At 50.2% G+C, this 13185-nt stretch overlaps 5 protein-coding genes across 5 annotated transcripts; all 5 read left to right on the forward strand.

Moving 5' to 3' along the window:
- Positions 1-137: 137 nt before the first annotated feature.
- On the forward strand, positions 138-1106 carry N7446_008528 (uncharacterized protein; the record flags this gene model as incomplete). The annotated part of the gene is made up of 3 exons (XM_058517273.1): positions 138-562; positions 622-669; positions 725-1106. 3 exons carry the CDS (start codon positions 138-140, stop codon positions 1104-1106), a joined length of 855 nt encoding a protein of 284 aa, XP_058370919.1.
- Positions 1107-1679: 573 nt separating this feature from the next.
- N7446_008529 (gamma-glutamyltransferase) lies at positions 1680-3760 on the forward strand (the record flags this gene model as incomplete). Its single annotated transcript, XM_058517274.1, has 7 exons — positions 1680-1904; positions 1968-2001; positions 2057-2216; positions 2269-2851; positions 2909-3069; positions 3126-3259; positions 3312-3760. 7 exons carry the CDS (start codon positions 1680-1682, stop codon positions 3758-3760), a joined length of 1746 nt encoding a protein of 581 aa, XP_058370920.1.
- A 634-nt stretch (positions 3761-4394) lies between these two features.
- N7446_008530 (uncharacterized protein) lies at positions 4395-5990 on the forward strand (the record flags this gene model as incomplete). The annotated part of the gene is made up of 1 exon (XM_058517275.1): positions 4395-5990. The coding sequence occupies one exon, from the start codon at positions 4395-4397 to the stop codon at positions 5988-5990; it is 1596 nt and encodes a 531-aa protein (XP_058370921.1).
- Positions 5991-6100: 110 nt separating this feature from the next.
- N7446_008531 (uncharacterized protein) lies at positions 6101-7156 on the forward strand (the record flags this gene model as incomplete). Its single annotated transcript, XM_058517276.1, has 1 exon — positions 6101-7156. The coding sequence occupies one exon, from the start codon at positions 6101-6103 to the stop codon at positions 7154-7156; it is 1056 nt and encodes a 351-aa protein (XP_058370922.1).
- A 404-nt stretch (positions 7157-7560) lies between these two features.
- On the forward strand, positions 7561-10008 carry N7446_008532 (uncharacterized protein; the record flags this gene model as incomplete). The annotated part of the gene is made up of 1 exon (XM_058517277.1): positions 7561-10008. The coding sequence occupies one exon, from the start codon at positions 7561-7563 to the stop codon at positions 10006-10008; it is 2448 nt and encodes an 815-aa protein (XP_058370923.1).
- Between the last annotated feature and the right edge of the window lie 3177 nt (positions 10009-13185).

Here is a 13185-nt window from a genome sequence, read left to right on the forward strand (position 1 = left end):
CAGAGAGCTATGTTACAAGGCCGGCGGTAGATCGCCCGTTGCCAACACGTATGCTAGAGACAAGACTGTTTCATCAATATCTCACGTCGACATATCACACTCTATCTCAGGATGGTCTCTCCGCTTACCACCTGTCAATGAGCATCCCTCGCATGGCATCTTCATTCCCATACCTCCTCGACAGCCTTCTTGCACTCTCGGCTTTACATCTTGCTTCTGTGGAGGATGAGAACCGAGCTTCATGGCTGGATACTGCCTTGAACTACCAGGGCCAAGCATGCTCTGGGTTGGGTAAAGTTATTTCAGACCTCTCTCCGCCAGATTATGAGCCAGCATTTGTGGCTTTCATCTTTATTCTTATCCTCGCCATGGGACTCAAAGCTATATCCATCCACAGTCAACCACCGGACCCTGTCTCGGTGGTGCTCGAAGTTCGAAACTTGATATCTGGGCCAGCTATGATTTCCTCCCGAATCCACGAAGCTGGAGGTGGTAGCCAGCTAGAAGGGTGGTTGTGTGCACCTGAAACACAGGAAAGTCTGGAGGCCGGAGAACATTCCCAGTATGAGGTTCTTTTTCATGAGTTCGCTCGGTGAATCATTCCAAACTAACGCAACACAGTGGCAGTGCCCCTGAAGAAGATAACAAGAAACTCTTCCGTCTTCATGGGTATGATTCAAGCGTACGCAGCGTGTGGGGAGTAAGTAGCTGACACTCATACCAGAAACATTGTCGCATCACTCAACCAACTACTATCCACCATTGATACGAAAGAAGACTCGAAGAAAGATACCTATCGAGGCACATGGCAGCTTCTGTATCAGGCCATCGAGCCATGGCCAAAAATTGGAGCGCAGGGAGGTGTTATTGCATGGCCCCTGTTCCTCAGCGACGAGTTTTGCTCACTTCTTCAAAACGGCGAGTGGATGGCTCGCATTTTATTTCTTCATTATGGTCTTGCTATGCGTCTTATGTGTAATCGTTGGTACGTGCGTGACTGGGGTCGTCGGCTGGTCATGGCCACTTTGGAACCGCTGGTCGAGATTCCTCAGGAGTGGAATGATACTATCGCGTGGATTGGAAAGGCGGCCCAGGGCGATGATTAATAATTTTACCAATGTAACTTCTTCCCTATCTGTCTCGAGGATTACGGGGAATGTTCCATTCCGCTAGTTAGTAAAGGTGAAAACAGACAAAAAAGTCCTCGGAGTAGCCGATTATATTTCCATATGACGGAAGCAAACGCCGAGTTGAACATCTGAGGCTCTGGCGCCCCTTATCAGCGGGGTCACGTTGAGTAGATATCGCCCCTTGACCGCGAAACTTTACAGAAGGTCGTGCCGATTTAATCAAAGTTCACTCCTTTGAATCTGTAGCTCCTGTATTAGACGCTTAATTTGGAAATCGCCGCCGAACCAACAAGAAATCCGAACAAATCAGGGGTATCCTCCGAGACTGACATGCAACCCCCCTGCGAGATCAGCGGGCAAGATGTGGAGAAGCAGGTAAATAACTCTCTTTTCCCCTATCGAAGCTGCGTTTCCCCTCACTCTCTAAGGAACTTATATATTTATGATATGTCGTCGTAGCCTTGGCTGGTCTCGCCAGCCACTTCTGCAAGAATAAATATTGCGCAGCATCCCTTGCAGCGGAGAAATCGGTCGAAGATCCTTGAGACCATGCTGCAGCCGATGAGACTCGGCCTTTTGGCGATTCTGTCGCTGCTTTTGGTTGTGACGCATTTACCTAGAGTATCCACATCTCCATTGGAGTTTTCCGAACAAGATCATGGATCCCACGGCCATATCGCTCCTGGGAAGCTGGGAGCTGTTGCTAGCGAGAGTTCGATATGTTCGAAGCATGGAACTGATATTCTGAAGATGGGAGGAAATGCTGCTGATGCTGTGGGTGTATTCGGGCCGAGAGCCAATGTGGACTTGGTGGACTATTGCTGATAAATTGGGCAGTTGGTTGCAACTGAATTCTGTATCGGCGTTATTGGTGAGTCAGGACAGCCAAATAGCCGTCCGCAGAAAGGCATAGCTAACGGCTGCAGGAATGTACCATAGTGGAATTGGCGGAGGTGGTTTCATGCTCGTGAAGTCACCAAATGGCACCTATGAGTTTATCGATTTCCGAGAGACAGCTCCTGCGGCAGCTTTTGAGGACATGTATAAAAATAATGAGGACGCGTCTATCTATGGCGGACTAGCCAGGTAAGAACACAAGTCTGAGCATGGAAATGGGTGACGCTAACAGCTCTATTAGTGGAGTGCCAGGTGAAGTCCGAGGCCTCGAGTACCTCCACAAGAATTACGGTTCCCTTCCGTGGTCTACAGTCCTACAACCCGCTATCCGCACTGCACGCGAAGGCTTCCCCGTTACAGCAGACCTGGTCAAATATATGAAGTCCGCCGTCGGCGATGGAGAAGACTTCTTATCCAAAAAACCGACATGGGCAATTGACTTCGCTCCGAATGGAACCAGACTCGGACTCGGTGATACAATTACTCGTCGCCGGTATGCGGATACTCTCGAGGCCATTGCAGAGCGTGGTCCGGATGCATTTTACACAGGATCTATTGCCGAGACTATGATCAATGCGCTGCAGAATGAGAATGGGACAATGACGCTGGATGATTTGAGCAATTATACTGTTGCTATTCGCAATATCTCACAGATTGACTACCGTGGGTATAAGGTTACCAGTACCTCTGCCCCGTCTAGTGGTAATGTCGCTATGAGTATCCTGAAGATTCTGGGGACATATAAGGATTTCTTCGCGACTGAAGAGGATGTTCACTTGAGCACTCATCGGATGGATGAGGCGATGCGATTTGGATACGGAGAGGTAGGCTGTCTTGTTCTCCTCTCTTGAGCGGTTGAATATCACTAACAAAAAATGCAGAGATCTAAATTGGGCGATCCCTTGTTTGTTGATGGTATGGCCGAATACGAAACGGAGATGCTTGACCAGTCTACGATCGACGATATTAGGTCAAGAATCTCGGATGTTCGAACCCAGAATGTGTCTGCTTATGATCCGGCTGGAATTGAAAGCCTGGATACGTACGTTCCACACTTCGCATATGATGCTCTGACTGTTGACTAACATCACACTTCAGACCTGGAACTTCTCACATCGTCGCCGCAGACCACACCGGTCTCGCAATCTCAGTCATTACAACAATCAACCTCTTGTTCGGCAGTCATGTCATGGTTCCAGAAACTGGTATTATAATGAACGACGAGATGAACGGTAACTCAAAAGCCAACGGTTACAAAAAAGGAACTCGGCTAATCCTCTATAGACTTTTCCATCCCCGGCTCATCAAACCAGTTTGGATATATCCCATCTGTCGCAAACTATGTCCGACCCGGGAAACGCCCCCTTTCTTCCATCACACCGGCGATAGTCACTCGCCCTGATGGCACTCTCTTTTTGATTGCCGGATCCGCAGGAGGCAGCCGCATCATCACTGCCACCGTGCAGAGCATCATCCACTCCATCGATCAAGGCCTCTCGGCTGCCCAATCTTTGGCCAAGCCTCGCTTGCATGATCAACTGGTGCCCAACCAGGTCAGCTTTGAGTACACTTATAACAACGATACGGTGGCCTTCATGAAGGCCCGAGGACACAATGTCACTTGGGTTGCTCCCGGTCAGAGCACTGCTCAACTCATCCGCGTCTTGCCTAATGGTACATTTGATGCGGCTGGTGAGCCGAGACAGCTTAATTCGGCTGGATACTCTGTTTAGACGGTTGTCTGCTGTACATGTTGGTTATAGATTGCCATGTATATACCATGTGAAGTGCACGTATTCATTGTGATAAGCACGAGAAATAGAAACAAGCGGTAAATATTATCCATCAAGATCCATCAACTTCATAATAGAAAAAATGCAGTGTGGAATGTCTCCAGCATCAACTTATAGATTTGTTGATCGGGTGGCCTGTGCTCTCAGTAGCTTGCCTTTCTTTAACCATACATCTACAATTTCTCATTATTCCCTCCTTTCTCTTTTTTGTTGAATGCTACGCGAGCTACTTCTGGTCCGTATCTGTCCCTCATTTATGTTTATCTCAGTATCAATCTGTCTCCCAGCAGCTCACGTCGCGTCCCTACCTAAACTCAATCCCCGCGTCTCCGCATTTGACAAACAGCTTCCGACATTTCAAAAAAATAAGAAAAGAAAAAGCAGCGCATTTGGTCTCAAGTGCCTTGCAGGTTGCTGAAACTCTTCTCCTGCCCACCAAAACTTCCATTGACCGGTTTGATTGCACAATTCCAACAAATAAACCGCTACCGCAGCGACATATCTCCAAACCTCGACAGCTTCCCATCTTAGACAAATATCTCGAATCTGGGCTCGCCATTCTTCTTATCCCAGAATGGGGAGGTCGAGCAATATTTCTGTCGTTGTTCCCTCTCCCTCGCCTCATATCACCCCTTTCAAGTCCTTCAACGACGACCTCTTCGACCGAACCATCGATACCATCCTCTCCGCAGAAGCAAGCCTCGAAGGTTCCCGTGCGGAAGGCGAAGCTATGGATGCTTCCACTACGCCTAGTCTTTTTGGGAAAGGCAGCTTGCACGACTCGCTGGCACTTTCTCCTCGCCGTGCTCGAAGCACCGAAACCAAGTCTTCGCATTTTCCTACTCCCTCACTGACACCTGTCACTGCCACTACCTCCATCTCCGAGGTTAAGTCAAAGGACTCCCCGAAAATAAAAAGCGCTCTGGCAACGATGGACTTCGGTAAAGATGCCAAGAAAGAGTCCAAGAAAGCCACTCGCAAACATTCCAGCAAAGTCCCCAACGAAGACTCTACAGATGGCATGGGCCTAGACAAAACCATACAGGGGCCTGAACAAGCCCTCGATCTGACTCTTGCTGAAGAAACCGAGGAGTCGCCCGAAGAGAAGATCTTCGCCTTGGTGAGTCCAGACAAGCAGATGTCGGTGCTTCAATTCATTGCTTCCCACGCTTTTATGACTACGGAGGTTCAGCCTATCCTACGTTCAGCCAGGCGCCAATTCACCGACCAGGTACGAAATGTGGCTTTCGCAGCCACAATGAACAATGGATCTGTCGATGCCTTGCTGGAGTTCGTGCGAAAGACTTATCTTGAAGAGCGTAATATCGTGGCGGCAGATGATGCTGGTTCTGCCTTTGGCGATGAAATCGATGATGAAGAGAAACAACCTCCGAAACCTTCACACAAGAAGCGATCAAGCCTCAGCCGTCAGACCGTGAGAGCAACGGCACTCTTGAAAATCTCTGAGCAAAAGGATGATACCCTGGATCCGAAGAAACACAAGAGGCGTCACTCCTCAGAACGTGCAACGCGCCACGGTCATAGTAAGGCCGCGAGCATCTTGGATCTCTCTGGCGCCAAAGGTGGCGCTGGGTTTACTGGGCTTAAGAAGCGCAAGAGGCGCCACTCTGAAAGCGCAACACAGCATGCTCACGATGAGGCTGGGATCAAGAAGGTCCGACACTCGGAGACTGCCAGGACTATTCCTGACGCTGCGATGGCGATGGACTGCGTGGATATTTCTGGCACTGAAGAAGTTCCTAAAGGAATGGAGCCGAAGACGCACAAGAAGCGAGACTCTGTCAGTGCACGACAGCATAGCCATAAGGGCGGAGTCAAATCCGACGGGAGCGGTGAGGTACCTTCTCATGAAATTTCGCCAGGTGCATTCAAGCATTCTGTTTCCATACCTCCTCCTTCTGAACCTGCCAAATCGAAGAAATCGAACAGAGAGAAAAACAGAAAGAAGTACGTTCGGAGAAAACAGCGTAGGCTTGAAAACCGCCTCCGTTTGAGTGGACACCAACCGGATATCTCCGCTGAACACCCAGTCCAGCAAATGACTTCGCCCATCCGGCAATCAAGCTCTCGCCAGAATCCCAGCGAAGGACAGAGCCCTGCTCATCCTCCACTACCCACTGACCCAAATCTGTGGGACTTGGATTTTTGAAGACCAATGATTTGCCAGGCGTGACTGCTGGCGATGAGGTTAAGTCCAAGTATTTCTTACAGGCCACAACTCCTGAAAGCGAACTGGAAACTCCCACTTCGCTGTACAATATGTCTGTTCCCCCTGAAGCCTGGCAACTTCTCGTGGAGTTCAACTTGTCTCCAGATTTCTTGTCAGATTCTTCTTTGAGTGATGCTCCAAGTGACTTTGATTGGGATGAGCCTGATCTAACACCACTACTTCCTGTCATATCATTTCCCCCGAAGAGCCCCCCTTGTATCCCACTGTCCACGAACGAGAATCCCCAAACTCCTGTGAAAGGTACATCCTTACACATCCCAGAGCCGAACAAAGCACCCCGAATCAAATCCCCAAAGCTGTCTCCTTATTTTCCAAAGGTATTGGCCGATGCGGAATCCTGTCTGCCATTCCCGCCAATCGATGTCCCATCTTTCGGGCTCATTCAAGAACAGCTTGCACACGACCCTTTCCGATTACTCATTGCAACCATTTTTCTGAATCGCACACGGGGCGGAGTTGCCTTACCAGTGCTGTTCAAGGTCTTTGACCACTACCCAACAATTGAGGCCATAGCAGCAGCAGACGAGTCAGAATTTGTGTCGATGATCCGTTGTTTAGGCTTCCAAAACCAGCGCGCAAGGAAGTGCATTGCACTCGCAGAAACATGGCTCACGAACCCCCCACATAAAAACAAAAGATATCGCAAACTTCACTATCCGCGCAAACTGGACGGCCGGGATGTTGGCCGCGACGAATGCATCAACGAAGAAGACCTCCGAGTTGCCTGGGAAATTGCGCATTTACCTGGAGTTGGAGCCTATTCCCTTGACAGCTGGCGCATTTTCTGCCGCGATGAATTGCGCGACAAGGCCTCTGACTGGCGGGGAACCGGTGCAACGGAGGTAGGATTTGTGGCTGAGTGGAAATGTGTTTTGCCGCAAGATAAAGAGCTACGTGCGTATCTGTCATGGATGTGGCTCAAGGAAGGTTGGATCTGGGATCACAATACGGGCGATTTGACGCCTGCCAGTGACAAGATGATGAGGGCTGCTCATAGTGGAGGAGTTGCTCATGAGGAAGATGGCAATTGGGTGCTTGAGACCTCCCCCGTCAAGGCTGTGAATGGATTGCATGGATCAGAATAATCCCTTTTGTACAAGATACCCCGAATAAAGTACCATATTGACCTGTGAGCACTATATACATCCTTGTAGACATCAACTAGGTGCTGTGTTCCCCGAGGTTCAGCTGGCTATATCAGGCTTCCATGCAGTTCAACCACGTCAGTTGAGCGGGGGCCGAGATTGTCGGTCTGTTCACCGCATCGCTTTTTTCCCCATCTCGTACATCTTGTACCTGCGCGAGCTTATTCTTCTCCAAAATGCCCGAAATCCGAAACGGTCACATACGTTGATCATAAGACTCTAAACCAGTCAGAGCCGCAGGGTTTAAGCGCGTTGACAAAAATAGCCAAATTCCCTGCCAAGGGAGAGGTAAACGACCTCGAACTAGCGGGACGAAGGATCCACTACACAATTTCGAGTCCGCCATGTTTCCTGTTAGACTAAACCGCGACGATAGGAAGAAGACGACGACAACAAAGAAAGGCCTGACCCGCCCATCAACCAAGGGTCGTGACTCCGATACGGCCCGTTCCTCCCAACGCCGGTCCTCCATGCCAGGCCTCGATAGTCGGTCGGGCACTGCCTCGTTCCTCGAATCGAGGTCGAGTCTGCCATATCCCAACTTCTCCAAGGCCCACAGCAAAGAAGATGTCCGCAAGGCCAATATCCCCACGCCAGACCCAACCGATTTGACCGAACGCGATAACGAGAAGACAAACCACCGCACCGAGAACCACCATGCGCCCCCCAGTCCACCGCTGACCGGACTCGACCAGGAATCCTCGCGGAAGGGGAGTGTGGTTAACGACGACGAGAAGGAGACGGAGAAGGCCAAGGCGAAGAAAACAAATATCAAAATCCGGACGGAGGTCAACAGATCCTCGTCAAGTCTGCGGTCGAAGAAGGATGACACCGTCAGGTCCAAGTCGAGCAAGACGTCCCGAACAGAGACACCTTCGAAACCCAGAACGTCGACGTCCAAGGATGAAAAGGAATCTCCGCCTCGGTCGTCGAGTCACAAGTCCAAGACGAAAAGCTCCGATGAGAAGAAGCTGCCCAAGCGCTCCAGTCGCTCAACGATGTCAGCCTCGCAGTCCAACCTGACAGTCCGTGATATCGACGCCGAGTCGATCTCTGATGCGACCTCCATTGCTCCCAACCAGCAGTACTCAGCCCCGCGAAAGCCCTCGACCCCACCGACGAAGCCGCCCTCTCGCACGCAGAACCGATCGGCCATGTCCCACCGCCATACCCCCAGCGACGAGTCGATTGATTACGTGAAACCAATGAACCCAGGCGCATTCGGCGGGCCCCCGCCGCCCCCACCTCCGCCGCAAATGCCGGTCTCGATCCCTCGAGTCGATTACCTGCTGAAGAATGGTGGACTGGAACACAAAGTGTCGAGAGCGCTGCTTGCTGGTCTCGGCCAGTCTGATCCGTTCTCGCATGGTCAGAGTCACTCCCAGCTGGTGGCTGGCAAAATCTTCGACCCCTACAACCGTTTACTGGATGATTACCAAAAGGTAATGAGCAAGAATGGGTCTCTTGCCGTGGCTACAGGTTATCGATCCGTTGCCCGGCGGTTGCTGGATCGGCTGGAAGCTGTTTTCGCGCGCGATATCTCGTCGGAGCCGTGCAACTGCCAAATCTGCGAGAATGAGGGTACCGAGAATCGACCTGATGGCGTAAGCTGGGGAGAGGTTCTTGAACTTGTGTCTGGCCGCAGAGAGCTTCCCATGTGGCCCCCATTTATGATGGCACCTGCAGCCGTGGAGACTGCGCCAGGCGACGAGCACATCCCAATGCAGAAGCTGGATGTGGATGTCCCCGAGGAGTACCGCGAACACTTCATGCGACAATCTCGAAAGACCAAAGTCGCCGTCGACAAGTGGTTGTCTGAACAGACTGACTCCGTGACAAGTGCGCCACAGGAGGTCGACGACGAGACCTTGACCTTTGCCATGCTCACACATCTCGAATCTCACCAGCGCTCCTTGTTCTGTTCATTGCTCGGCATTAATTCAGCTACACCTGTACCCCGATCCGACGACGAAAAGCCGCGTCCAAAACCCTCGGCGCTTGTCTCGTCGGCGTCTGCCATTCAGCGCCTGTACAGACTGGCTTCTCTCCCCCGCGACCCAGAAACCGCCATGTATATGTTAAATAACCCCAGCATCCACCACGTTCTCGCCACCCTATCCGCAATCAGTGACGATGAATGGGAAATCCTCATTTCGGGCCGATTCGACGGGTTCCTCCGTAGCGGCGCAGAAGATACCTCCGCCAACGCCACAGGCTCTCGCTGGAGCGGCAGCCGCTCCAACACACCCCTAAACGGCGGTGGAATCTCCCGAGGGCCAACACCAAACTACATGGACGGCAGCTTCCGACCTTCCAGCCAACCCAACGGAGCCCCCACATCTCCAGCCTCATTCGGCGGCCCCATCGCCCTAGACGAGGAAACCGAAATCGCAGCCCTAGCCGAAGTCGAGCGCGACATCTTCCTCGGCATGGAAGCGCTAGAAGACGCCTTTGAGGCCCTCCACTGCAAAGCCGAAGTCGTGCGTCGCGCCCTCCGCGAACGAGGCGCCGGCCTCTCAGTTGCCAACCAAAGTCGCCGCGGCTCCTACGTCGAAGCACGCATGGGAACACCCTTCTCCGGCGTCGGCACGTGGGAAAGCGGCGGTGAAGATGACTTCCTCGATGACGACCGCTCTCTCGCGCCAGACGACTCGGCTAGTAACATCAGCTCGAACCGTCGCCGTCGACCGAAGAGACGCACCGAGCGACGTACGCCTGCGCCTGTGGAGGAAGAGGATGAGGAAGATGATATGGTCGGTCGTCGGGATACGCGCAACTCGCGCCGGAGGTAGAGGGGCACTGATTTCATTTTATGTGCCCTTTGCTCTACTCTACTCTCTGGTCTGATCTGCTCTGGTCTGCTCTGCTTTACATACAGCATCAAAATCTTTGACGGGCTCCTTTTAAGATAGCATGGGGAATGGATATGTTCTTGTCGTCGCGTGCAATGGCTTGACGAACTCACGATACCCACCTTGTCATCTTGGATCTTTACCTAGGGTTTGTTTCTTCTTCTTTCACTTGTGTTTCTGCATTTGCATCCTTCTATTTCCTTTCTTTTCCGTTCTTTTCTTTCACTTCGGACTTACCAGTCCCCTTTTCTATTTTTGATTGGTTACGATTGATGAGTGCTATGAAGCTTCCCGGCCTCTGATGGCGTGGGCTATGATACAAGACTGATTTAGCATCATGCAGCGGTTTTATTTTATATCTTGTTTGATATGTTGTACTGTACTATGGAATACAAATGGTCAATGACAATGTGATTGATTGTCATTGGAATCTTCCTTCTCACGTTGTGTTTTTTCCCTCTTCGATATTTTTATAAGTCAAGTCTGTCTCCAGCCCCATGACTCGGGGTACAGGAACGACACTGTCATCCCCAGACGAGCCTCCTCGTCGGGGAGATTGAGATTGAAGGGCCATTGTGGAGTGGGCTTCAATTTGCCCTTGAAATTCACACATCCACTGCATTTTCCACTAAATAGTCCTAAATGGGGCGGTGTCTTCTCGCTAGGCCCGTTCAGAGACAAGTTTCTCATTTAGTTAGCACTGGGCTTGATGTCATGTTGTTCGGCCGATAGGTATGATTCACTTACGCTCGCGAAACATCTGGTAAAATTGCCATGGATGGAGGTGAAAGCGTTTAGTGTTGAGGATTGCGAACGCAGCGGACCAACTTGGAGTATATTGAAGACCCATCACATAACTTCAGCTTTCGTTTACAGTAGCGACTAGGATAGAATCTCATACTGGATACATGTGTGTTTCTATATAACTTACATGTATCAAGACAGTGGACTGTAAACTAGAATGCTGTCCTTTCAACCCCTGATTCAGTCCTGCTGGAGGTGGAATATGGCGAGTCATGTTGTGGAACTAAGAAGAAGCACGAACCAGGCCGTCCAATGCCCTCAAATCCAGTTCCAGCTCTTAACATGCCTCTACTTGAGTCAGGAACTGTTCAACCTACAATGCAGTCCCTTCTGCCATAGACAGCCGAGACCATCAACTGGCGTCTACGCGTCTACATACATGTACATATGCACTCTTGACATGAACCTGCATATCCGACCCACAAAAACTACATACACTCGGCAAAATTAGCCACCGACAATGTACTATACCTGCAGAGATTTACAGTGCTGACATGGTGGCCAAGCTAGAGATTTTGATAATCCATCCCAGCCGTTCAATGGTGGGCTTATAGATATTGCTTTTTTCTCACGAACGTCATACAGCAATAGAACATTCTACTTCGGAAAACATGTGCTTCTTCTCCTATTCTGATACAGTATCAAAATAGAAATCACATGCCAGGCACAGTCCAATGCATTACCTTAACCCAAGTAAGAAGTTCCACTGTAGCTGATCCTATCCACATACCCACAACGGCGTTCGCGCGGAAGTGTCATCAGTAAATCCGACAGTATCTGTTCAGGATCAACAAACTACACGTATTCACATGCTCGTCAAGTGGGTACATGTACATGTGCATGTTCGTGACGACGTTCATTATCAGTGCTCAGCTGCCAAGGGTGAAAGATCTACGGACGTACCAGATGCCTGGGCCATGAGCCATCCAATATCCAGGAACTTGTATCCAGGGGCAAAGTACGGAGAGCGTACGGACCCAACAATCTCTATTTATGTATTTTATTTTTTTTAATTTACTGCCAGTACGCTACTGTACATCCATGCCATGACAAGTGGGTATTCAGCCTAAAATGGCATATGTACATGTACATGTACCCCGGAGTACATCTGGATTCCAAATTGTATCGCAATAATGCAATGAAGAAACGTAAATAACGCGACTATTGGCGATCACATGGGACACGGGCCAGAATGAGAAGCACAGTTGCATCGACCGTATCGCTTAATCCAATAGTCGCTGCGTGCCGTTACCGCTCCGATGGCAAATCTCCGTGCCGGCTCGCAGATCATCGTTTATTGCGGGCTGAGGAGGTGTGGCTTGTGCATGTGCTCGTGCTTGTGAGAACAAACTCATAGGCTATTGATTATTGAAGTCACAGGGTGTGATTTTAGGTAACATGATATTCAAACTAACGATTTGAAGGTGTGATGATACGTTCATTAGGCAAATGCGGAGATCTTGTTGGTTTTATTATACATATTTCGCAACTCTAGAGCACATTAGATCCAGATCGTCACGTCTCCCCCTATCGTAACCAGATCGATCCTCAATTATGAGGGGATATGTGCGTGCGCGCGGCTGGTAAAGCAGACTAAGGGAGCTTGGACTATCCAGCGTAGTGGGTGAGTGGTGGGTGGACATTCCGCGGAGTGGTTGCTTGGTACACTATGTACACGGATTACTTGGCGAGTCTGGCGAGTCTGGCGATTCTCGCGGTCAGTGGCGATTAAGTTGACATTTGAGGATGATTCTGGGATAGACATCGGGGATTGAAAACAGGAAGGCTCAAGAAGAGGCTTAAAATAACTTTATCGGATGTCTCAAAATTGCACAGCATTGCCTTATACAGTACGGACTACATGTAGAATTTGTCAGATGCCTAGACAAATCTTGAGTGGGACTGGCAAATCGACCGGTTCGTTACCCGGTGCAGTCCCGTCGGGGGAAGGTTCAGGCTAAATGTAGGTTTGAATGCAAATGTTTGCAAGAATAGAATATGTTGAACATGTCGAATTTCCCTAATGCCTGACAAGGTCTCGGCGAGACTCCAAGCTTTACCATGCCTTGCCATGCAAGTGCTTAAAAACTTGGAGCCTTGGCCTATGTTAGACACTTCCCTCTACTAAAGGAAATTGCCAGTGGATCATGACGAGCGGGGCAAACAGAATGAGGCAGGTGAGGGAGATCTAAAGACGGCTTGCGCTGCAAGACACGGCCGTAAGGTTTCACATGTATATGGTTTTAACGCCGTCCATAGTCGCGCATACATGTACATGTACTTGTACATACTTGATCTGGAGATCAGAATCAT

The sequence above is a fragment of the Penicillium canescens genome, assembly GCF_028828765.1.
Source record: "Penicillium canescens strain IBT 15451 chromosome Unknown utg000005l_segment0_segment0, whole genome shotgun sequence".
NCBI lineage: Eukaryota > Fungi > Ascomycota > Eurotiomycetes > Eurotiales > Aspergillaceae > Penicillium > Penicillium canescens.